Raw genomic sequence first — 24,850 nt, forward strand, 5'->3', positions numbered from 1 at the left:
TTTTTTACATCTAAAGGATCTGATAAAGGCCTCGTTTCTAGAATATATAGAGAATTGACTCATATCCATAATAGTTCAAGCCATTCTCCAGTTGACAAATGGTCAAAGAATATGAACAGACAATTTTCAGATGAAGAAACTGAAACTATTTGTAGTTACATGAAAAGGTGTTCCAAATCACTATTGATCAGAGAAATGCAAATCAAGACAGCTCTGAGATACCATTACACATCTGTCAGATTGGCTTAGATGACAGGAAAAGATAATGACGAATGTTGGGAGGGGATGTGGGAAAACTGGGACCCTGATACATTGGGAACTGTGAGCAGATCCAATCATTGTGGGCAGCAATTTGGAATTATACCCCCAAAATTATCAAACTGTGCATACCCTTTGAGCCAGCAGTGCTACTACTAGGCTTATATCCCAAAAAGATCTTAAAGAAGGGAAAGGGACCTGTTTGTGCAAGAATGTATGTGGCAGCCCTCTTTGTAGTGGCCAGAAACTGGAAACTGAGTGGATGCCCATCAATTGGAGAATGGCTGAATAAATTGTGGTATATGAATGTTATGGAATATTATTTTTTCTATAAGAAACAACCAGCAGGATGATTTCAAAGAGGCCTGGAGAGACTTACATGAACTGATGCTGAGTGAAATGAGCAGAACCAGGAGATCATTTTACATGGCAACAATAAGACTATACAATGATCAATTCTGATGGATGTGGCTCTCTTCAACAATGAAGTGATTCAAATCAGTTCCAATTGTCCAGTAATGAAGAGAGTCATCTACACTCAGAGAGAGAACTATGGGAACAGAGTGTGAACCACAACATAACATTCTCACTCTCTCTGTTGTTATTTGCTTGCATTTTGATTTCTTTCAGTTTTTTCTTCCTTTTTGATCTGATTTTTCTTGTTCAGCAAGATAATTGTATAAATATGTATACATATATTGTATTTGACATATATTTTAACATATTTAACATGTATTGGACTACCTGCCATCTAGGGGAAGGTGGGGGGAAGGAGAGGATAATTTGGAACAGAAGGTTTTGCAAGGGTCAATGTTGAAAAATTACCCATAAATATGTTTTGTAAATAAGAAGTTTTAATTAATAAAAAAAGAAAGAAAGAAAGATTTGAATTAGAATCTTGTCCCAGACATTTACTAGCTATGAGGGAATGAGGGTGGAGAGATCTCTTTTCCTTGTTTCCTCAATTGTAAAACCATCCGGTAAAGGAAAGGCAAACCACTCTAGTACCCTTGCCAAAAAAACCCAAAATGGACTCCTGAAGTTGAACATGACTGAACAACAACAAAAAACATCTCTATCCATCTTTGTGAGACTCAACCTATAATGTCTGGGCTAGCTCTCTGGAGGGCCTCAGGATCAGTCAGAGTCAGGATCAAAGTCCTTGATCTTTAGGAGAAGAAGTGAAGGAGGCAGGCAAAATGCCCTATATGGCTTGTCAAAGATGGAACCTGGATTCTGGAATCTGGAGCCTGAAGTCTTCCCTCCTGAGCATGCTATGGACCAGAGACTGACTTTCTACCTCAGCCCTCCAATCCTTCCCTACTATTACCTCACCATAACATATTCAGCAACCACCAATCTTGAGGAGAGCTATCACATCACCATATCATCTAAGTATATGTTTATAGAACCATTATCTCACATTGAGTAGGTACTTAGCCTTTAGATTCAAGTACACCTTTTCAGAGTTCCAACCCTCTACACAAGGAGATCTGGGAAGCTGTGAACCTCTTACCATGAATGCCCTCATGGCGCGAATATCCTTGTATTACTTATGTATCATTCTTTGAATATACCATAGTATTAAAGAGGAGAAAAACAGAACTGCAACAATGATAAACACACTGTTATTTTTATAATCTAGTAATGGAATTTACATTGAAAATGAAAGTATCTAATGAACTGAAAGACTCATTCTTAATGTAGAAACTGATATAGAGTGAAATGAGGAGAACTAGGAGAACAATTAAACAAGGTACAACAACAAAAGGTAATAACAAACAAAGCTAACAACAATATTATAGAGATTGTGTCTGAGAGATACAGACACAAAAATTGTTTGATGACTGACAAACAACTCTGAAAGATAAGCATTCTGATCAATACAATGACTAATCATGATTCCAGAGGAGCAAAGATGAAGCATGTGAACCATCTATCAACTAATAGAGAAGTGATCAAATCAAGATGAAGAATGAAATATGTTATCTCTTTGACCAGTATGAGATTTTGTTTTACTTGGTTACTGATATTTATTAAAAGAGTTTTAATTTTTCAATTAGAGGCACATGAGAGGATGAGAACACAAACTTGTTAATTTTAAAAAAAGTAAATAAAATAATATTTAAGAATAGAGAAATATGTCATAAAACTTCTTGGCTGAGAGATTAGTGGCTCTGAGATAAGCAGACATATTTGACTAGTGAACCACCATTCTTCAGTGACTGTGTGAGACCAGAATTCAGAAGGCCTCATGGAAAAAGTACAATATCTCCAGAAGACATTAATAGTGCTGCAACTATGGAGGTATGAAGTGCTTCTCTATGCCTCTTTCCTGATTGCATGAAATCCTGAACATATGCTCCTCCACAGATGCCCTCTGGCCACACACATTCATATGCCTTTGTGTCTTTGGTATATCCATTCTCCCAATATGTGTGTTTACAGGGAATTTAAAACTAGATAAACCTGAAGAAAAAGACTATTCCTATTTTTATAATTGATTTCATTAGGTGCCTTGACTCTAAGCCAATTCTGTGTTTTGTTCACCAGTAAAAGTGAAAAAAAAAAATCAGGAAGGTCTCCAAATCTACTTTTTCAGTCAGTATGGATTCATAAAGCACCACGGATCTAGAGCAGAGAGTGACTAGCTAGAGCCACCATTTGTGAGCAAGGCTGAGGCTGGGTACTTAATTATTGCATGAAAAGAATTTCTCATGTCGCTTCCCTGTTTCTGCACAGAATACAGATCCTTGTGAGCCCTGGATCTGTGGAAACTCTAAGGGAAAGATAGATTTTACCCATCTTAGAAAATGATGTGATATTGTTCCACCCCCAGACACTTATCTCTTAAGTTGTAAAAAGGGGGGAAAATAAGTTAAGAGTTAAGAGAGATGCTCAGATATTTCCCCAATTATAGCACGGGGCCCACTTTTCTCTACTGTGGAATTATTTTTCTCCTGGAAGCAGGTATGTATTAGGTACACATGGGAAATACTTTTACCAGGATGGCTACATTCCCATGTAAATATTATGTCAAATTCTTACCCAAGTTCTACCTCCTCTCTTCTGTGACTTTTCTATCCAGAATCTGTATGTGCTAAAATCACTCCAATTCCAAGACAACTAATAATAGAGAAGAAACAGGCACTGGCAAGGAGACGTGATCAAGACCCTCAGGATACACAAATATTCTACTATGGAGGAATAAGCTAAATGCATGAACTGGTGGTTGAGTAAAGTCCACAATCTATGATGGGAGGTCCTTCTCATCAGGTAGGTCTTTATATGGGTTAATTGATCCACTGGAACAAGCTATGTGCAAGCCTACAGACTTAGATGGGATTCCCCTTTCCCTCTTCTGTTGGATATCAGAGATATTTCTGTAGCCACCACAGAGTTAGTTCCTGTGACTGGACTGAACCCTTGAGATTTGGACGTGTTGTTTGTGATGGGGAATCAAGGTGCTTGGAAGCATTGGAATAGGGACTTTTGGATCTTTATGATCCAGAACCAGAGAGTCAAAGAAGTAGAAGAAAATAATATGGTCGTGAATGGCATTTTACATCAGGATTCGGAATTCAAATTTTAATAATTAAAAAACAGCAAACTATTGAAAGATTTTGTGCAGAGGTATCATATGATCAAAATAAAAGTGTATTGCCAGAAAATTTTCAGATTAGTACCAGGAAGCTACTAAGAAATGTTAACTGAATTTAGCATTTTCCCATGGAATAAAGGCCTAGACACCTTTGTGAAGAACTACTGAGCACCAAGCTGTGTTATGAGGGCTTAGAGCTCCCAAGAAGAGGGTGGGTTGGGATAAGCAGAATAAAGACTGTGAAAGGTCAAGGTTCCCAGCATATTTCCTTGGACACTGGCTCAATAAATATTTGTTACATTTAACTAAAATGAAAAAAAATATATCTACCTCATACTTAGCACTGACCAAATGTTTGTAACAGACTTTCAAAAAATAGTTTTTATGAATCTGAATTATCTGTAGAGAAATTTTGCATCTAAAGAACATGGAGTCTTCTGTTTCATGGAGCCTTTTTATTTCCACTTTGAAGGAGGAGAGCTTGGGAGTTGGTAAGCTATGTTGGCCTATGAACATCCCACTGCTATTTTCAGATAATTTAATCATTAAATAATTCTTATCCCAAGGAAAGTCTGTGTCACAATCCTACTGGTTCCTACTTCCTCAGGCAAAAAGGAATCATGATTGAAAAAAGTTTAAGAAGTCCTGAACAAGTTGACATTTTATTTAGTTATCCAGTACCTCCCACCCAAGATTTGTTCCTAGGATCAGGTATTTAAGCCTGGAAGGTCTGTCAGGAGCCAATTGAATTATCTCCTTAGGTAACTGAGATTCAAAAATGGAAAATTACTTACTGAACATCACTTAGGTAATGAGTGGAATAAGTAGGTTTTGAATCTGACTCTGACTCCGGATATATTATTTTCCCAATGTACCATCCTAAGCAGTGTGTCCTCTTTAGTAGTCTGGAGCACTCTATTTCTGGGGAGTTTTGTCATATTTTGGATGCTGAGCTTTTTTGGGGGAGAGGCAATAAGATTTAAGGGATTTACTCAGGGTCACAGAGCTAATAAGTGTCTGAACTCAGATTTAAACTCAGGTCCTTCTGATTTCAGGGCTCTGAATTCATAGGTGCTCTATTCACTGTGCAACCTACCTGCTCCTCAACATATTATTATTGAATTTGGTGTGGACACTTCAATATCATAGGGGCATTAAGCACAGAATCCCAGAAGGTAGCATTGTCCAGATCACAAACCACAGAGATCTGGAGTTTTGAAGCACAAAATTAGGAAGGAAATGGGTACTCTTCACATGTATCATTTCCATGTTATTGACTCTCCTCATCTTTGTGCCATTAATTCTTAATCCTTCACCAAATAAAAGTAAGACCTGCATCTACACACCAAACATATGAAGTTTGATTAGGGGAAATATGATGACATTCTTGAAGGTGACTCTAACTCTGATCCTAACCAATTGAGTGATCTTGTTCAAGTCCCTTCACCATTTCATCTCAGAATCATCCTTTGTATAAACAGGAGTTTGAACTTAATGATTCTAAAGACTTTTCCCACAGTATGACATGTGTTTTCCCATAAAGGATAAAAGAAGGGAGAAGTATTTGATGAGCTAAAAATGCATAATAAGTCCTTTCTTCTGACAATATTCCATTTTGTTAATCCCAATCATTTTAGTGAAATGCTCCTTCACTCACCATTTTGGTTTCACTGCTTTCCTCTCTATTCCCATTCCTGACCCTTTTCTTTGAAATTTTTCACTGACCCCTTATCTCTCATCAGAGAACACTTTCCACAAGAGGGCAGCAGCAAATGTAACTGATTTCTCCCTCCCTGGCACCTTCCATGTTAAAATTTTAAATTTCATGTAATTATTTTTAAGCCATTTAACAAGATGGTTGATGATATGCAAAAAGAGATTTAACACCCCCTTCCTCCCATAGCACAAGGGAAGAGACAACTGTCTTTCTCAGCTCAGTAATCTGCAATGGCAAAAGGGGAAATCTTTTGGGAAAGCATCTTACCTCAATTTTGTACTAATCTAGTATGGGTGTGATTGTGATCAAGATGGATTAGAAAAGAGAAGCCAAAAGGTACTTGAATTCATGGAAAACCAAGATCCCAGACTAAAAGCCTAGATCCAGGTAGAAGAATGGAGGTTTAAAGTCACAGAAAGAAAAAAACAATTTTGACAAACTGAAGAGCTAAGAAGAAAGCAATTTTACACTCTGAAAAAAAAAAAGAAACCAGTTCTTTTTTCTGTATGTAGGTCTATTGTCTATCATGTAAGTAGTTCATGTACATATTTTGTCCTTGTTACCTGTAGTAAAGTAGCTACTACCACAGAAGTGAGAATATGCTGCTGTTATGAAAAATCATATAAGAACTTTAAAATATTTGCTATAACCAAATTTTAATATAATTGAAGTGTGTGTGGTGGGCATAAAAGCAGAGCATTCATAGCTAATTATCTTCTCTGCCAACACACACCCACACCCACACCCACACCCACACACACATACCCTTTCCTTTTGTGGGAGCCAATGAAGACAATAGTGCTATAAACAGGGATAGTATAACCAAGCAAGGGAGTACCAGAGTTGTTCTTACATAGCACCAGGCCAAACTCAGAGTTGTGAAGGCAGAAATTCAATCCATTCTGCTGGACTTCACCCCACTATGACCAATAGACTCTTTTGCTGGGTCTCCATTTTTCTCTTTGGAGCAGGTGAGTGCTGGGGATAGGAGGTTCAGAGCTTTCCCCTTCCTGGATGATGAAATAAAGGTCCCCCACCTTCTGTGTCCCAATTTCTGACTTTTTCCCCTCCCACAGCTCTTGCTGAAACAGAAATCATTCAGACACCGAGATACCTGGTCACAAGGGTGAAGCAGGAGGTGAAGCTGACATGTCAACAAAATATGGGGCATCCTACCATGTACTGGTACCAACAGGAACCACAGAAAGGATTCAGGGCAATGTTTTATTATACTTATAAGGACATGAATTTAAATGAGACCGTTCCTCCAAGATTCAAACCTGCATCATCAGGGAATGGTCACTTGACCCTCAAAATTCACCCTGTGGAAGCAGAGGACTCAGCCACCTACTTCTGTAGCAGCAGCAAAGACACAGCCTTACAGAGTCATCTCTAAACTGTGCAGAAACCTCCTGTCCCAGGCATAGGTAGAAAGGAGGGAGAACAGTCACCACATCAGAGACCTGGCTCACAATGGGAAGTTCTAGAGGGAGGAGGAACTCTCATAACCATATCATAAGATAGTTTTGAAAGGAGGTCTCATTTCTGTTATTGATCTAATACACAGTTTTCTCTTTTATTAGAAAATGCCAGTCTGCATTGGCAGGAGATCCTCACTGGAAACACCCTACTCTGCTGAAATCAGATCGATAGTTTAAAACAAAAAAATTTTCATTCCTTCATATTACATTACTTGTTGGGCTTCTTTTCTTCTTAAATAGTGTGGTAATGAGGAGAAACGACTCTCTTTGGAGATGTTAAGGAGTAGTTTTCTATCTCTTGTCAGTTTATTATCTGCCAACTGAATACTCCCTTTTGGTGATATCATGGGTGGAACATCAACTAAATATGAGTGAGACTTCCTAACCTCCATGTAAAATACCTTGTTGACTTTAGTATTTCTGAGCTTCCTTGGTGCCTGTAGAGGTAAAGAATGTCCTAGTGAAATGATGGGCCAGGTCCAAGGAGTAACTTCTCTCAGGAACATGATGGGCCTCCTTTTTTTCCTGCAAAGACCTGGAAACTGTCCAACAAAAAATCTTTGATAGTATCCTTGGGTATATTTCTTCCCTGTCGTTTCCGATTGCCTTTTGGTGGGCACCCACACTGTCCTTGGAGAATAGATGTTGCCTTAGTGTCCTTCTATTGTACCCATTTTGATCCCAAGCTTGTGTTGCTCCATTTAAGGTACCCAGATGTTCCTTGTGAATTAAATGGGACAAATAACGGGCATCTTGGTTTGCACCACTTTCCTAACAGATGCTTACATGAAAACCATTTAAGGCTCAACAAAGAACTGCCTTAGAGATGAGGTGTACAAATCTCTGGGGGTGTTTGGGACATTCAGGGAGGACCAGCATCTCTGGTGAACATCCATACTCTGGCAACACTCTCTAAGCAAAAATCAGGTTGTATGTTACCAATCGTCTCAAATCCCATTAATGAATTAGAATGAGGTGTGAAACATATGAAAACTTCTCTAGACAGAATGGCCAAATGGGGACAATTTGTTCCAATATACATGAAGGTGTATGAAGTAGGCTCTGAGCTCTTAGCGTTTGAGAAGATCCGAAAGATCCCGAGGTTATCGGTAATGTCCAGCTAGCTTTCTGGAGGATCTCTCATCAATCTCACTGAGTAAACACCCTGTTGTAAGTATCCTTGTTTCAAGTATGCTTTTCCAGAGTTCAGGCCCTCTACAGTTATTCACTGAATCCTGATTCATTGGTAGTCATTATGCAAATGTGCGAGTCATTCTGACTTCTGTTTTGCCATTGGACCTTGATGACTCTGTGGAGGGATGGTTAGATTGATGACTTTGTACAACTCTGTCTCATTTAAATCAGATTCACATGCAAGTAGAAACATTATGCATAATGTCATTGTTCCTCTTCAAAAATGAATGAACAGCAATACATCTCTAGCTACATCATCATTTTTATAAGTTTCCTGAAGAGTAATGAAATTTTCTTTGTAAAAGATCCAAAATACAAACTCTAAACCATGACTATCTACATGCCAAGCAAACATTCAGAGAAAATACAGTACCAATTACCAAGAATCCCCAAATGCTAAAAAAAAAAAAATCCCCTATGTGAAATCCATAGTAATTCACAAGAAATCAGGTTATTCATATCAGCAAAACAAAATTGGTTTTAAAAAGGTGGTTTTTCCATTATGACAGGTAGTTTGATGTATAAGCCTATGAGTTGATTGAGCAAGTTGGTAAAACTAGATCAGGTGATTCAAAGGTTCAAAGCATGGAGGTTCTAATTAAAATGGAGCACATTTCCAGATTTTTGCTTAATGTGGAAGTCATAAGAGAATGATTCCAACTGTCCTTTTCTTCATCCTCAACATTGCTGGTGTGTATGAAGAAAGCCAAATACACAAGAATAGTTTAAAATGGAGAAGAAGATAGTTAGGAATGGGTATGCTTTAACTTATTCCTCTTTTTAATGGGAAAATACACTTGAAACAAAAATCCCATAATGATAATGGTTATCTCAGCTTTTTTTTTTTTTTTTTTACAACAGGTATTCTGAACTTTAGGTCCCTAAACTTGAAAAAAATATTTTAAAACCTATTTTATACTTACAAATATATTTTAATACCCACCCAACATTACTGTTTATTTTTGTAGTGCTAGACATTTTATTTTATTCATGCATATCTGTTGTGAGAAAGAATGCAGTTACTGTTGAGTCATTTTTAGTTGAGTTCAACTCTTTGTGAGCTCTTTTGGGGATTTTCTTGATAAAAATACTAAAGTGGTTCACCATTACTTCTCCAGTTCATTTTACATATAAGGAATTCAGAAAACAGAATTAAAGGGCTTGTTTAGAGTCATATGGTTAATAAATGTCTGAGGCCAGATTTGAACTTATGAAGATGAATCTTCCCAATTTTAAGTACCGTGCACCTCCTAGGGGCCACTTTCAGTTGTATCAGTTCATTCAATTGAGAGTTTGTGAACCTATTTGATGTTTTCTTAGCAAAGATACCAGAGTGGTTTGTCATTTCTTCTCTAGCTCATTTTACACATGGGGAACTGAGGCAAATAGAATGAAGTGACTTGCCAGTGCCACAGAGCTAGTAAGTATCTGAGATTGATTTGAACTCAGGTCTTCCTGATACCTGGCCCAGTATTCTTTCCATTGGGTCATCTAGCTCCTGCGTCTTTTGGGAGTATTAAAGGACAGATAGATTTTATCCAACTTAGAAAGTGATGCAACCGAGCTCCACCCCCAGATTCTACCTTCTAAGTCTTTAAAAGGGTGAAAAATAACTTGAGAGAAATATCTTCTCTCAATTACATCATGGGGCCCCCTCTTCTCTTCTGTGGGCTCATTTTCTCTTGGAAGCAGGTGAGTCCTGGGCAGAGATGGAAAATCCATTAGCAGGATGGTCACACTCCCTTGTCAACTTCTTAAGCCAAGATTCACCTCCTCTTTTCTGGCTCTTTTCTTTCCAAAATCTGTGCATGCTAAAATCACTCAGATCCCAAGACATCTCATCATAGAGAAGGGACAGGAGGTGAAAATGAGATGTGAGCAAGATACTCAGGATAGTCACATGTTTTGGTGTCATCAATCCCCAGAGAAAGGTCTTGTGCTTGTTCTTTATTCTCTGGGAAAGGATAATACAGAGAATGGTGATGATCCTCAAGGATTTAAAGTTCAGAGACCAGAAACCAACATTTTTATTCTCAGCAAACCATCTGCAGAACCCAGGAACTCTGGAATGTATTTCTGCAGTTCTGATCACAGTGATGAAAGGGCATCTACGTTCTTTACACAAAACACCTTTCTTTAACCCAGCACAGGAAGTAGGAGTTGGTGGGAAGGGAAGAAAGTGCAGAGAACAATATCCCATATAAAAGCAGCCCAAAAGAGAAAGCAAAAATATTTGTTGTAACCACAAATCAAAAATGAAGAGGAATAAACTAAATGCCTGAGTTGGTGGTTGAATCAAGTTACAATCCATGTGGTAGGTCCTTCTCATCAGGTAAATTTTCACATGTGTGAGTTGATCCACTGTTCCAAGTCATGTACAAGCCTACACATTGGGTCACTGTAGACAACCCAGAGTTAGTTCCTCTGAGTGGACTGAGACTCTGAGAATTAGAGATGTTGTTTTTAATGGGAAATCAAGGTTCTTGAAAGTGTTCAAAAAGGGACTTTTAGGTTTTGATGACCTAGAAACAGAAGGTCCACGAAATAGAGGGAAATAATATGGCAAAGAGATGAAATGTTAGACTTATGGATGATCTTTTATATCAGGTTTCATAATTTAAATTTTAATAATTAAAAAACAGCAAATTTTTAAAAGGTTTGTGAAGAGGTGTCATATGACCAAACTAAGAAGATTTTAGTGGGAATTAAATGTTGATTAATCTCTCAGATTAGGAGCAACAAAATGCTAAAAAATGTTAATTGAGTGCAAAATGGAAAGTATCTAAAGCTTTGGGTTTTGCCATGAAATAAAGTCTGATACAAGGCACCACAGTGAAGAACTATTGAGCACCAAGCTGTGTTATGGGGGCATAGAAGTCCCAACAAGAGGGTGGATTGGGATGAGCAAAATAAAGACTGTGAGAGGTCAAGTTTTCCAACATAGTTTTTGGACACTGGTTCAATAAATATTTGTTATGTTTAAGTGAAATATAATAAAAGATACCTCATTATTTCCTTAGCACTGGCCAACTCTTTATAACAGGATTTCAAGAAAGCAGTTTTGTTGGAGTTTTACAATATCTCTTCCCAATCTTAGAGGCATTTGGTGACTAAAAATTGTGGAGTCTTCCTATTTTTAGCTTAAAGGAAGAGAACTTGGAAGTTGATGAGATATATTGGCCTTTGAACTTAATACTGGTATTTCCAGATAATTTAATCATTAAATGCTTTTTTGTCCCAAAGAAAGTTTGTGTCACAATTCTATTGGATCCCTTTTGCTTGGATAAAAAGGGGTCATTATGGGAAAATTTTAAGATGCCCTGAACTAGTTAACACTTTTGCTGAGTTTTGCAATATCTCTAATCCAAGATCTGTTCATAGGATCAGGCGTTTAGGCCTGGAAGACCCCTCAGAAGTCACTTGGATCACCTCCTTTGTTTTACTGAATAGATAAATGAGATTCAAAGAGGGAAAATTACTTACTCCAAAACACTTAAATACTGAATACCATATGTAGGATTTTAATCCAGGGCCTCTGATTCCAGATCCATTATTTGTTCCACTGTACCAATGTCACCAGTGTGCCCTCATTAGTCAGTCTGTAGAAACCTGTTCCTGAGGTTTGTGATATTTTTGAGGTTAGGGTTTTTTGGGGGAGCCTACTAGGGTTAAGTGACTTAGATCACAATCTTGTAAGTACTTGAGTCTGGATTTGAGTTTAAGTCCTGAATCCAGGGCTGGTGCAATACCCACTGTGTCCCCTAGCTGCCCCTCATCATATTACTGTTATATTATTGCTGTGGACCTCTGCAGCATTAATCATGGATTTCCAGAAGGTAGCATTGTCCAGATCACAAACCACAGAGATATGGAATTTTGGAGCTCAAACTTAGGAGGAAGGAAGAAGGTACACTTTATATGAACCATTAATATGCTATTGACTTTCCCTTATCTTTGTGCCATTTGCTCTTCACCTTTCACCACATAAAGTTAAGAGCTTTATCCATGTACCATGTATGAAGTTTGCTTAGGAGAAATTTTATGACATTCTTGGGGGTAACCCAACTCTGACCCTAACCAGCTGTGTGATTGCACAAGTCCCTTCACCATTGTACCTCATAGTCATCCTTTGTACAAATAGGAGTTTGAGCTTAATGATGTATGAAGACTCTTCCCATAGTATGACATGTGTTCCCTCATAAAGGATAAAATAAAGGTGAAGTATTTGATGAGCTAAAAATGCTTAATAGACAGGGTCTTATCTTGTGACAAATGCTTTATATTGTTAATTGTTAATTGTGTTACTTCCCATCATTTGGGTGAAATGCTCCTTCACTCTGTAGTTTGGTTTCATTGATTTCCTCTCCATTCCTGATCCTTCTCTCTGAAATGTGTCCCTGGAGCCCCCTCTCTCTCCTCACAGAACTCTCTCCACAAGAGGGCAGCAGCAAATGTAATTGATTCCAACCCCCACTTGCACCTTCCCTGATAAGGCTTTAAACTCCCTGGCATTATTTTAAGCAATTTAACAAGGTGGTTGGATAGGCAAAAAGAGATGAACGACACCTTCCTCCCAAGGCACAAGGGAAGAGACAACCGAGTTACTTAGCTCAGTAGCTTGTGATGCCAAAAGTAGAAATGATTTGGGAAAGAGCCCTATGCCCATTTTACACTTCTCCAGTGTGGATGTGATTGTGGTCAGGATGGATTAGAAAAGAGAAGCCAGAAGACGCTTGAATTTAGGGAAACCGGACGTCCCTGACTAAAAGCCTAGATCCAGATAGAAGAGGGGAGCTTTACAGTCATAGAAAGGAAAACAAACCAGGAACTAGAAGAACCAAGATAAAGAAGCCAGAATAACCTTCCCTCAAAGCAAAAAGAAAACAGTTCTGTGAACGTCGGTCTGTTTTCTCACAGGTGAGCACCTTGTGCCCCAGTTTTTCCTTTGGTGCACTTACCATCCCATGACAAAACCCAGGACTGAGACTGAGCTTCTGTTGTGAAAAATCAGTGTAAAAAGGACTTCAAAATGTTGGAGTGAACCGTATTTTCCTATAATTGAGGGTGACCATGGGAGCAGGGAGCTAGCAGCCAACTATCTGCTCTGTCCACTATGTGGCACCATGTCACCACCACCACCCATTCTGTGGGATGCTTTGGGGGGATCCATTGAAGACAGTATTTCCATAAATGGAGATGGTCAAACCTTGCTGCTCCAGGGCTTTTATACCACATCGAAGGCAGGGACGCAAACTCTTATGTGGACCCTGAGCCCATCATGGCCAACAGACTCTTTTTCTGGGTCTCCATTTTTGTCCTGGAGGCAGGTAAGTGCTGGATAGAGAAGAATACTCTCAGTCTGGGGATAGGAGATTCAGAGCTTTTCCTTTCCTGGAGTATGAAGTAAAACTCCCGCAGCTTCTATGTCTCAATCTCTGTCTCCCACAGCTCCCACTGAAACAGGAATCACTCAGACACCAAGATGCCTGGTCACAAAGGTGAAGCAGGAGGTGATGCTGAGTTGTCAGCAAAATTTGGGGCATGATATCATGTACTGGTACTAACAGGAACCACAGAAAGGACCCAAATTAATGTTTTCTTATACCTATAAAGAAATGAATTTAAATGAGACTGTTCCTCCAAGATTCGACCCTGCACCATCAGGGAATGGTCACTTGACCCTCAAAATCCACCCTGTGGTAGCAGAGGACTCAGCTACCTACTTCTGTAGCAGCAGCAAAGGCACATCCTTGCAGAGTCATCTCCAAGCTGTGCAGAAACTCCTGTCCCTGGCATAGGAAGAAAGGAGGGAGGGAAGTCACCACATTAGAGTTCTGGCTCACAATGGGAAGTTCTGAAGGGAAAAGGGACTCTCATAACCAAGAGAGGTTTCAAACAAACTCTCATTTCTGTTATTGATCTAATACACAGTTCTCTGTTTTATTAGAAAATGCTAGTCTACATTGGCAAGAGATCTTCACTAGAAGCCCCATACTTTGCTGAAATCAGAGGGATAGTTCGAGATAAATTCAAATTTCACTCATTCCCATTATATTTCTCCTTGTGCTTTTTTCCCCTCTTAAATCATATAATAGGGGAAGTGAAATCATATCTATTTAGAGATGTTAGGGGGTGGTTTTCTACCTCCTGTCAGGCTGTCACTTCACCATCTGCTGACTACTCCATTTTTGTTTTGTCAGAGGTAGGACATCAACTAGATATGAGTGTAATTTCCTAACCACCATGTAAAACATAGACTTTAGCATCTCTAGTTTCCTTGAAAGCTCTAGAGATAAAGAATATCATGGTGAAATGGATGGTCCAAATAGTTCTCTCAGGACAATCATGGCCTCCCAATTTTCCTGCAATTATCCATCTAAAAGCTTTCATAGTATCCTTGGGTGTATCCCTTCCATATCTTTCCCCATTGTCTTTTTGTGGCCATAGACACTGTCCTTCTTGGGGTACAGATGTTGCCCTAGTGTCCTTCTGCTATATGGGTGTTGATTCCATACTTGTGCTGCTCCTTTCAATGGGACCAATAATGAGCACCTTTGTTTGCATCACTATCCTATCAGATTTTTATCTGAAGCCCCTTTAAGGCTCAACAAAGAACTACTTCATATATGAGGTGTATACAACTATGGGGAATGTTATATGTGGTTACAGGGAGAACTAGCATCTTTCATGAACCCTGACAAAACTCTCTCATAGGCAGGTTGCATCAGACTCTGTGTTACCCACATGACTCAAAGCCATCACTGAGTTGGAGGAATGTCTATCTCAAGCATGGGAAAACTTCCCTAGATAGAGGGGGCAAAGGAGAACAATTTGTTCCAATGGACATGAGGTGGTTGAAGTAAGTTCTATGGAACCCTTACAGTTTGGGAAGATGCCAAAGATTGCAAGGTCATCCATTGAATTCTGATTCATTGGTAGTCCTCCTGTTGAATTTATGCAAATGTTGGCAGTCATTCTGACTTTTTTCTTGCCATTGAACCTTGATGACTTTGTGAAAGGATGGTGAGATTGATGACTTCGTACAACTCTGTCTCATTTAAATTCAGTTCAAAAGCAAATTGTAACACTACCTATTCTGTTATTGGTTCCCTTCAAAAATGAAGATGAAGTGCAGTAATCTCTGTCTAAGTCATCATTCTTGTAAGTTTCTTGAAGAATAATGATCATGTGGAAGCTATTTTCTTTGTAAAAGAATCAAAATGTAACCTGTATACTATGACTCTCTAAATGCCAAGAAAATATTCACAGAAGATATGATAGTTGCCAAGAATCTCTGAAGTCTAAAAAAATTCTTCAATGGAAATTAGTAGTAATTCAAAAGAAGTTAGTCTATCCATCTCAAGAAACCAAAGTTGATTTAAAAAATTAGCTTTTTCAATTATTATATGTAGTTTGCTGAGAAGCCCAAAGAGCTAACAGAAGAAGTTGTTAAAACTAGGTCAGGTGCTTCCAAGGTTCAAAGAATGGGGAGGGAGAGAATTTAATCTGGAAGTCAAATAAGAAGTGGTGTCATGCCTTTAATGGTTCTAACTCTCCTAGCCCTCATCCTCAGTTTTGCTGGGTAGCAAAGAGAAGATCCAGTTCACCAAGTCTGTGATCATCCTGATACATGAGAACAGTTTAAAATGGAGAAGAGAATATGTAGAAATTAACGTTTTATTTAATTTCCCCTTTTATCCCTAATTTCCATAATTTCTTTCATCTCATTTCTTTAGAACAGGTATTCTGAACCTTGGGACCTTAAACTTTAAATATATATAATGAATATTTTATACCTACAAATATATTTTATTATACCCTTGCAAAGCTAAATATTTTATTTTATTTATACTTACATATTCTGAGAAAAAATACAGTTGTTGAGTAATTTTCAGTTGAGTTCAATTCTTTGTGAGCTCTTTGGGGGATTTTCTTGTCAAAGATGTTAAAGAGGTTTTCCATTAATTCTCTAGTTCATTCTACACATGAAGAACTGAAGCAAACAGGGTTAAGTGACTCATCTGGAGTCATATAGCTAGTAAGTGTCTGAGGCCAAATTTAAACTCCTGAAGATGACTCTTCCCAATTTCAAGTTCAGTGCTCTATTCACTACACCACCTAGCTGCCACATTCACTTGTTTCAATTATGTCTGACTCTTTGTGAACCTATTTGGGGCTTTCTTAGCAAAGATAATCCAGTGGTTTGCTATTTCCTTGTTCAGCTCATTTTATACATGTATAAACTGACCCAAACGGGATTAAATGATTTGCCAAGGTCACATAGCTTGTAAGTATCAGAGACCAATATTGAACTCAGATCTTCCTGATACCTGACTGAATACTCAATCCACTGTACCACCTACCTCTCTCCCCAAAAGAGACAATGAAGTCCTTATTGTATAGGACATACACTCTATATTTCAGCTATTTATTTCTTCCATATAGAATACATCTTTAAAAAACTACTTTTAACTCATAACTACACATAAAAATTAAGGCATGAAAAAAGTAATTCTTAACTCCTGTCCTGGAAGTTGATAATAAATATATAAATAATAAAGTGACTACAGATCACCCAGGTTACCTTCTCCTTGGCTTTTCATTTTCTGAGCAACTCTCTATCTTTTTGGCAAGCCCGAGCTATATCCTGAATTTATTCTTCTAGCTGTAGTTATCTTCTCTGAAAATGAAATATTTGGAGAATATTCAGAAATGAAATGAAATGTAACACTATGACACTTTAGGCTCAGAGGGCAGAACCTACCAATATGAGATTTTGTTTTACTTGGTTACTGATGTTTAGTAAAGGGGTTTTAATTTTTCAATTAGAGGCATGCGAGAAGGAGAGAAAACAAACGATAATTAAAAAAAGTAAATAAAACACATATTTAAGAATAGAGAAATATGTCATAGCAGTTAGAGTTAGTTCCCATGATCATGCTGAGCCCTTGAGATTTAGAGGTGTTGTATGCCATGGGGAATCAAGATGCTTGGAAGCATTGGAATAGGGACTTTGGGATTTTTATGATCCAGAACCAGAAAGGCAAAGAAGTAGAGGAAAATAATATAGCCTAAAAGTAGAAAGGTAGACTTATGGATGGCCTTTTACATCAGGATTCAGAATTCAAATTTTAATTTTTAAAGAACAGCAAACTGTTAAAAGACTTTGTGCAGAGGTGTAATATGATGAAAATAAAAGTATTTTGACAGGAATTAAATGTGAATTAATTTTTCAGATTAGTACCAGGAAGCTACTAATAAATGTTAACTGGGTTTTCCCCAGGAATAAAGGACCAGAAAGGACACCACAGTGAAGAAAAATTGTGCACCAAGATGTGTTATGAGGGCCTAGAGCTCCCAAGAAGAGGGTGGGTTGGGATAAGCAGAATAAAAAATGTGAGAGGTCAAGGTTCCCAGCACATTTCGTTGGTCATTGGTTCAATAAATATTTGTTACATATAATTAAATTGAACAAAAAAAGTATCTACCTCATACTTTTCTTAATATTCACCAAATGTTTATAATAGGCTTTCAAGAAAACAGTTTTTATGAATCTGAATTATCTGTAGAGAAATTTGGCATCTAAAGAATATGGAGTCTTCTGTTTCATGGAGCCTTCATATTTCTAGTTTGAAGGAAGAGAACTTGGGAGGTGATGAGTTATACAACCTTTGAGCATCATACTGCTATTTTCAGATAATTTAATCATTAAATGATTCTTGTCCCAAGGAAAGTCTGTGTCACATTCCTATTGGTTCCCACTTCCTTAGACAAAAAGAAATCATGACTGAAAAAAAGGTTAAGAAGCCCTGACCTAGTTGACATTTTGTTTAGTTCTCCAATACCTCCCACCCACGATTTGTTCATAGGATCAGGGATTTAAGCCTGGAAGGTCTGTCAGAAGCCAGTTGAATCATCTTCTTTCTTTAACAAAATAGGCAACTAAGATTCAAAAATGGAAAATTATTTACTGAATATCACTTAGGTAGTGAGTGGAATAAGTAGGATCTGAATCTGACACTCTGACTCCAGATATATTATTTTCCCACTATTCCAACCTCACCAGCGTCTCCTCTTTAGTCAATCTGGAGCACCCTATTTTTGGGGAGTGTCATCATATTATGGATGCTAAGCTTTTTGGAGGAGAGGCAATAAGATTTAAGGGACTTACTCATAGTCACAGAGCTAATAAGTATCTGAACCCAGATTTGAATGCAGGTATTTCTGATTTCAGGGCTGGTGCTCTATCCACTGTGCAACCTATCTGCCCCTCAACATATTACTGTTGAATTTGGTGTGGACCCCTCATCATCATAGGGGCATTAAGCATAGAATCCTAGAAGATAGCATTGCCCAGATCATAAACCACAGAGATACAGAGTTTTGGAGCACAAAATTAGAATAGGAATGGGTACTTTTCACATGTATCATTTCCATATTATTGACTTTCCCTCATTTTTGTGCCATTAACTCTTTCATTATTATTATAGCTTTTTATTTACAAGATATATGCATGGGTAATTTTCACCATTAATCCTTGCAAAACCTTTTCTTACAAGTTTTCCCCTCCTTCCCCCACCCTTTCCCCTAGATGGCTGATAGATCAATATGTTAAATATAAATATTTAACAATTTTGTTTAACATATTTGACAATATGTTAAAGTATATGTTAAATACAATATATGTATACATATCCATACAGTTATTTTGCTGTGCAAGAAAAATTGGACTTAGAAATAAGGTAAAAATAACCTGAGAAGGAAATCAAAAATGCAAGAGGACAAAAAGAGAGGGAGTGGAAATGCTATGTTGTGGTTCATGCTCATTTCCCACAGTTCTTTCACTGGTTCTCTTCATTATTGAACAAATGAAACTGATCTGGTTCATCTCATTGTTGAAGAGAGCCACATCCATCAGAATTGATCATCATATAGTATTGTTGTTGAAGCATATAGTGATCTCCTGGTCCTGCTCTTTTCACTCAGCATCATTTCATGTAAGTCTCTCCAGGCCTCTCTGTATTCACCCTGATGATCATTTCTTACAGAACAATAATATTCCATAACATTCATATACCCCAGTTTGCTCAACCATTCTCCAATTGATGGGTATCCATTCAATTTCCAATTTCTAGCCACTTCAAAAAGGGCTGCCACAAATATTTTGTACATATGGGTCCCTTTATCTTCTTTAATATGTCTGGGATATAAGCTCAATAGTAACACTGCTGGATCAAAAGGTATGTACATTTTGATAACTTTTTGAGCATAGTTCCAAATTGCTCTCCAGAATGGTTGGATGCATTCACAATTCCATCAACAATGCATCAGTGTCCCAATTTTCCCACATGCCCCCCAGCATTATCTTTTTCTGTCATCCTAGCCAATCTGACAGGTGTGTAGTGGTATCTCAGAGTTGTCTTAATTTACATTTCTCTGATTAATAATAATTTGGAGCATCTTTTCATATGGCCAGAAAGTTTCTATTTCTTCATCTGAAAATTGTCTGTTCATATCCTTTGACCATTTATCAATTGGAGAATGGCTTGATTTCTTATAAATTAGTGTCAATTCTCTATATATTTTGGAAATGAGGCCTTCATCAGAACCCTTGACTGTAAAAGTGTTTTCCCAGTTTATTGCTTCCCTTCTAATCTTGTCTGCATTAGTTTTGTTTGTATAAAAGTTTATAATTTGACATAATGAAAATTTTCTATTTTGTGATCAATAATGATCTCTAGTTCTTCTTTGGTCACAAATTCCTTTCTCCTCTATAGGTCTGAGAGGTAAACTATCCTATGTTATTCCAATTTATTTATAATCTCATTCTTTATGCCTAGATCATGAACCCGTTTTGACCTGATCTTGGAGTATGGTGTTAAGTGTGGGTCAATGCCTAGTTTCTGACATACTCATTTCCAGTTTCACCAGCAGTTTTTGTCAAACAGTGAATTCTAATCCCAAAAGCTGGGGTCTTTGGGTTTGTCAAACGCTAGATTATTGAAATTATTGACTATTTTGTCCTGTGAACTTAACCTATTCCACTGATCAGTTAGTCTATTTCTTAGGCAATACCAAATGGTTTTGGCAACCGCTGCTTTATAATATAATTTTAGATCTGATACACCTAGGCCACCTTCATTTGATTTTTTTTTCATTAGTTCCCTTGAAAGTCTTGACCTTTTGTTCTTCCAGGTGAATTTTGTTGTTATTTTTTCTGGGTCATTAAAATAGTTTTGGGGAGTCTGATTGGTATAGCATTAAATAAATAGATTATTTTACATAGTATTATCTTTATTATATTTGCTCAACCTATCCAAGAATATTTAATATTTTTCCAATTGGTTAGATATGACTTTATTTGTGTGGAAAGTATTTTGTAATTTTGTTCATATAGTTCCTGACTTTCCCTTGGCAGATAGATTCCCAAATATTTTATACTATTGGCAGTTACTTTAAATGGAATTTCTCTTTGTATCTCTAACTGTTGGATTTTGTTATTGATATATAAGAATGCTGATGATTTATGTGGATTTATTTTGTATCCTTTGCTAAAGTTGTGGATTATTTCTAATAGCTTTTTAGTAGAAACTCTAAGGTTCTCTAAGTATATCATCATATCATCTGCAAAGAGTGATAATTTGGTTTCCTCATTGCCTATTCTAATTCCTTTAATCTCTTTCTCAACTCTTATTGATGAACCTAGCATTTCTAATACAATATTGAACAGTAATGGTAATAATGGGCAACCTTGTTTCACACCTGATCTTATTGGGAATGGTTCCAATTTATCCCCATTACATATGATGCTTACTTAGAGTTTTAAATAGATGCTACTGACTATTTTAAGGAAAAGCCAATTTATTCCTATGCGCTCAAGTAATGGATGATGGATTTTATCAAATGCTTTTTCTGCATCTATTGAGATGATCATATATTTTTAAAATTTGGTTATTGACATAGTCAGTTATGCTAATATTGAACCAACTCTGCATTCCTGACATAAATTTTACTTGGTCAGGGGATATAATACTGGGGATGATTTTCCGTAATCTTTTTGCTAATATTTTATTTAAGATTTTAGCATCAATATTCATTAGGGAGATTGATCTATAATTTTCTTTCTCTGTTTTCAACCTACCTGGTTTAGGTATCAGTACCATGTCTGTGTCATAAAAGAAATTTGGTAGGACTCCTTCAATCCCTATTTTTTCAAATAGTTTATATAACATTGGAGTTAACTGTTATTTAAAAGTTTGGTAGAATTCACATGTAAATCCATCTGGTCCTGGGGATTTTTTCTTAGGGAAGAGATTAATAGCTTGTTCTATTTCTTTTTCTGAAATGGGACTATTCAAGCAATTTACTTCATCCTCTGTTAATCTGGGCAGCCTATATTTTTGAAGGTAGTCATCCATTTCACTTAGGTTCTCAAATTTATTGGTATAAAGTTGGGCAAAGTAACTCTTAATTATTCCTCTAATTTCCTCTTCATTGGTTGAAAGTTCTACCTTCTCATTTTTAAGACTAACAGTTTGATTTTCCTCTTTCCTTTTTCTAATCAGATTTATTTAATTTGTTGCTTTTTTGGATGCCCATCAGTTGGAGAATGGCTGAATAAATTGTGGTATATGAATATTATGGAATATTATTGTTCTGTAAGAAATGACCAACAGGATGATTTCAGAAAGGCCTGGAGAGACTTACACGAACTGATGCTGAGTGAAATGAGCAGGACCAGGAGATCATTATATACTTCAACAACAATACTAGACGATGACCAGTTCTGATGGATCAGGCCATCCTCAGCAACGAGATCAACCAAATCATTTCTAATGGAGCAGTAATGAACTGAACTAGCTATGCCCAGAAAAAGAACTCTGGGACATGACTAAAAACCATTACATTGAACTCCCAATCCCTATGTTTATGCCCACCTGCATTTTTTATTTCCTTCACAAGCTAATTGTACAATAATTCAGAGTCTGATTCTTTTTGTACAGCAAAATAATGGTTTGGTCATGTATACTTATTGTGTATCTAATTTATATTTTAATATATTTAACATCTACTGGTCATCTTGCCATCTGGGGGAGGGGGTGGGGGGTAAAAGGTGAAAAATTGGAACAAGAGGTTTGGCAATTGTTAATGCTGTAAAGTTACCCATGCATATAACCTGTAAATAAAAGGCTATTAAATAAATAAAAAAAAATTTGTTGTTTTTTTTCATAAAACCAACTCTTAGTTTTATTTATTAATTCAATAGTTTTTTACTTTCAATTTTATTAATTTCTTCTTTTAATTTTAGAATTTCAAATTTAGTATTTGATTGGGGGTTTTAAATTTGGTCTTTTTCAAGCTTTTTAAGTTGCAAACCCAATTCAATGATCTTCTCTTTCTCTATTTTATTCAAGAAAGCCTCCAGAGGTATAAAATTTCCCCTTACTGCTTTGGGCTGCATTCCACAAATTTTGGTATGTTGTCTCATTATTGTCATTCTCTTGGGTGAAATGTTTTAATTATGTCTATGATGTGCTGTTTCACCCATTCATTCTTTAGGATGAGATTATTTAGTTTCCAATTACTTTTTAGTCTACCCCTAGCTTTTTATTGAATATAGTTTTTATTGCATTATGATCTGAAAAGAATGCATTTACTATTTCTGCCTTCCTGCATTTAATTTTGAGGTCTTTATGTCCTAATATATGGTCAATTTTTGTATAGGTTCCATGAACTGCTGAGAAGAAAGTATACTCTTTTCTGTCTCCATTCAGTTTTCTCCAAAGATCTATCATACCAACTTTTCTAATGCTCTATTTACCTCTTTAACTTTTTTCTTATTTATTTTGTGGTTTGATTTATCTAATTCTGAGAGTGCAAGGTTGAGATCTCCCACTATTATAATTTTTCTATTTCTTCTTGCAACTCTCTTAACTTCTCCTTTAGGAAGTTAGATGCTATACCACTTGGTGCATATATATTTAGTATTGATATTGCTTTGTTGTCTATGCTACCTTTTAGCAAGATAAAGTTTCCTTTCTTATCTCTTTTAATTAGATCAATTTTTGCTTTTCCCTGATCTGAGATAAGGATAAGGATGGCTTTTTTTTTTTTTTTACTTCACCTGAAGCATAATAGATTCTGCTCCAGCTTTTTCCTTTACTCTGTATGTATCACCCTGCTTTAAATGTGTTTCTTGCAAACAACATATTGTAGGATTCTGGCTTTTGATCCAGTTCTGACATCTACCTCCGTTTTATGGGAGAGTTCATCCCATTCACATTTACAATTAAAACTACTAATTCTGTATTTTTTGCCATCTTATTATCCCCAGATTATACATTTCTTTTCCTTTCCCTCCTTACCTCCCTCCCCAATATTAAATTTATGGGCACTACTTACTTCACACAGCTCTCCCTCTTTAGAATCCCTCCCACCCCCTTTAAGTCCCTCCCCCTTTCTTATCCTTTTCTTTATTTCTTTTTTTTTTGTATTCCCTTCTTTTTAGCCTACTCTTTTCCTTTTCCCTTTTCCTCTCCCACTTTTTAATGAGGTGAGAGAAGTTTCTCTGAAACCAAATATGTCTAATATTTTCTCTTTGTACCAAATCTGATGAGAGTAAGTTTCCTCCCCCTCCCTTAATCCCCTCAGATATGATAGGTTTCCTTTGCCTTTTCATGGGATGTAATTTCCCTCTTTTTATCTCCCCTTTTCCCCTTTTCTGATATAATCCCCTTTCCACTTCTACTTCCCTTTAAAAAATATTATAACAGTAAAATCAAATTATAAACATGCTCTTTATATATGCCCATAACAGAAATACAATTCTCAAGAATTCTTTTTATCTTTTATGCTTCTTTTGAGCCCTTCTTTTGGAGGTCAAATTTTTTGTTTAGCTCTGGTTTTTTTCATTAGGAATAAAGGGAATTCATCTGCTTCATTGAATGTCCACCTTCTTCCCTGGAAGAAAATGCTTGGCTTAGCAGGGTAGTTTATTCTTGGCTGCATTCCAAGTTCTTTTGCCTTTCGGAATATCAGATTCCAGGTCCTTTGATCCTTTAATGTGGAAGCTGCTAGGTCCCGAGTAATCCTTATTGTGGCTCCTTGGTATTTGAATTTTTTTCTGGCTACTTGTAATATTTTTTTCCTTAGTCTGATAGTTCTGAAATTTAGCCACAATATTCCCTGGAGTCACACCCAGAGCTGGGTGCATGTGGCCAGGTCCTATTAAACTCTAGCGTTTGTGATACACTCTACCTTTGGTGTTTGTGTAATTTCTCTGATGATCTACTGCTTTGCAACCAAAGCAGAGCAGCTGACCTGTGGTAGAGTCCTCCCTGCACATTCTCCACCTGCAGAGATTGCACCCTTCCCTTGGCCAGCTCAGCGTGGGCTAGCCTCTGTGTTCTGCCTCCCTGACTGTGCTGGCCTCCTTCCTTCTGATCAAGACCTTTCAGGCGATCTTCCAAGTTATCTTCTGCTGGTAATTTGTTGTACTCCCAATATTTGTGGATTCTACCAGTCAAGCACTATTTCTGATGCTGAATTTGGTAATTAGTAGTGAGGGTAAAAGGGAGCTCAGAATGAAGTTTGTGTCCT

General features: G+C 37.1%; 1 gene segment (V, D, J or C); it reads left to right on the top strand.

Annotated features, from left to right (window-relative positions):
* The first annotated feature begins 6,406 nt into the window (after window positions 1–6,406).
* LOC100935605 lies at window positions 6,407–6,972 on the top strand. The segment is given in 2 exon segments: window positions 6,407–6,547; window positions 6,653–6,972. Coding segments are annotated over 2 exon segments (369 nt in total).
* The last annotated feature ends 17,878 nt before the right edge of the window (window positions 6,973–24,850 follow it).

This window comes from Sarcophilus harrisii, chromosome 5 (assembly GCF_902635505.1).
Source record: "Sarcophilus harrisii chromosome 5, mSarHar1.11, whole genome shotgun sequence".
Lineage (NCBI taxonomy): Eukaryota > Metazoa > Chordata > Mammalia > Dasyuromorphia > Dasyuridae > Sarcophilus > Sarcophilus harrisii.